A 1,744-nucleotide genomic window follows, 5' to 3' on the forward strand; every position below is an offset into this window, starting at 1 on the left:
GGCTGACAGTGAGCCTAATCGCATTTATGCGAAACTAGCATGCACACCAATTGTGTGGCATTCGCATTTATGCGAAGATGGCAGCGTAAGGGTTAAAAAGTACACAATGATAAAATATAAGTATCAAGTTATTCAAAAACATTAAAATCAAAATTTTGTAAAAATGTTGCCTTTGACCTATTTTGGTGAATATCTCAATATGATTTCACCAACGATGCATCTCATTTCGTGTTGAGACCTCACAAATATGGTTATGATGACATCACATCATGACCATATAAAGCATAGTTAACTACCGTCTCTCATCAGGTAGGACACCCCAGCATTTCAAAGTGATTTTGGATGAAACATGCATTTTGCAGAAACACATGCATGATCAGAAGTTTGTCACACATTTTGCACAAGTCTATGCATGATAACAAATTATTACAAATTCATGGAAAAATGTATTTAAAATTAGAATAAATTGGTTTTACTATAAAATATAAAAACAGTCATGCAGTAGATTGAGTCATTAGAGAGCTTTCGTTATCTCGTTTGAAAATCAATTTACCGACCAAAACAACCCAGCCAACCATGCACTTAGTGTAGAATCGCGTGCGGTCTTGCGTGTCATTGTCACAACCAACCACTGATTATGTGACTGGAACCCTTGCCTCCAGGGTTCCGCCCCTGACCCCAGTGGCCCAGGCGCCCCCACCCAACTGGTGTAGTCATGCATTTCAAATCTCTCAGTTTGGTGACACGTAAAGGCACATCATTAATATGGCCCTGGACATACAACAGTTTTTGTCAAAGATAGTCTGGACAGAGCTTCATGGTACCTCTCTAAATAAATGTTACTTACCACATGGTATAGACTCATCATTACTTGCATGAAATGATGCTATAGTATTAACTTCAGTACCATTAATTGCAATTAACCGACCATCATCTATGCCTGTGTACAGAACACCTACCATCAGGAAAAAAAGAAAAATTCTTGCTAATTTCTTAAGTTTCAATATTTAATTCATTTTAATATATAAATCCTTTTTGTTTTAATTTCTGTTTTGTTGAGTTTTACAATGCCTTTAAGGCCTTGTTGAAAAACACCACTGTGGTGAACAAGTGTTTCTGTAGTTAAATAAAGTTTTTATTATTTATATATTAAGTTTGCTAATCGCCACTGTGTAAATTTCCCTATCTCCTCTGAAACCGCTGGCAGGAATGTGCTCATATCTCATACACTGGGGCTTCTATGTTACGACCACAATCCGGCACTTTTTAAGGCTGGATATTTGATAACAACAAAAAAACAGCCAAAAACCACAAAAAGTCAGTACCTGTTTCGCCATGTTAATACAATTAATCACATCTATTCTGTACTGCAATGCTTAGGTCTAAAAATGATCAAGTCAGCCATAAAAGAACCAGTCTATGTTTCGCAGCTTTATTACGTCACCGCCCAGCACTTCTCACGTTCGTCAACAAAATGGGTGACATACATTACCTCTTCGGAGTACCCATTGCATTACACTGGATATATTGTAGTGTTAAGGGTAACCCAGTAGGGAAGAGGGATGTCACTGGGAAGGGTTTTGCCACAAATTTTTCAAAAATTTCAATGCAATATATGCATTTATATTCAATTATTCTAAAACTGTTGTGCACCCCCCCCCCCCCACAACCCCAGTTTGAAACATTCTGGATCCACCTTTGATCAGACTGCAAAATAATTCCTCACAAGGACTGCAGTGTGCAG

At 37.7% G+C, this 1,744-nt stretch overlaps 1 protein-coding gene across 1 annotated transcript in view; it reads right to left on the bottom strand.

Moving 5' to 3' along the window:
• LOC117123252 (adipocyte plasma membrane-associated protein-like) overlaps positions 1-962 on the bottom strand; it is a 5,162-nt gene extending 4,200 nt beyond the window's left edge. The window contains exon 1 of the mRNA XM_033269109.1: positions 848-962. Within this exon, the coding sequence (XP_033125000.1) occupies positions 848-962 (115 nt within the window). The remainder of the gene's footprint in view (positions 1-847) is intronic.
• Between the last annotated feature and the right edge of the window lie 782 nt (positions 963-1,744).

This window comes from Anneissia japonica, unplaced genomic scaffold (assembly GCF_011630105.1).
Source record: "Anneissia japonica isolate Jap-2015-1 unplaced genomic scaffold, ASM1163010v1 scaffold17857_len154030_cov113, whole genome shotgun sequence".
NCBI lineage: Eukaryota > Metazoa > Echinodermata > Crinoidea > Comatulida > Comatulidae > Anneissia > Anneissia japonica.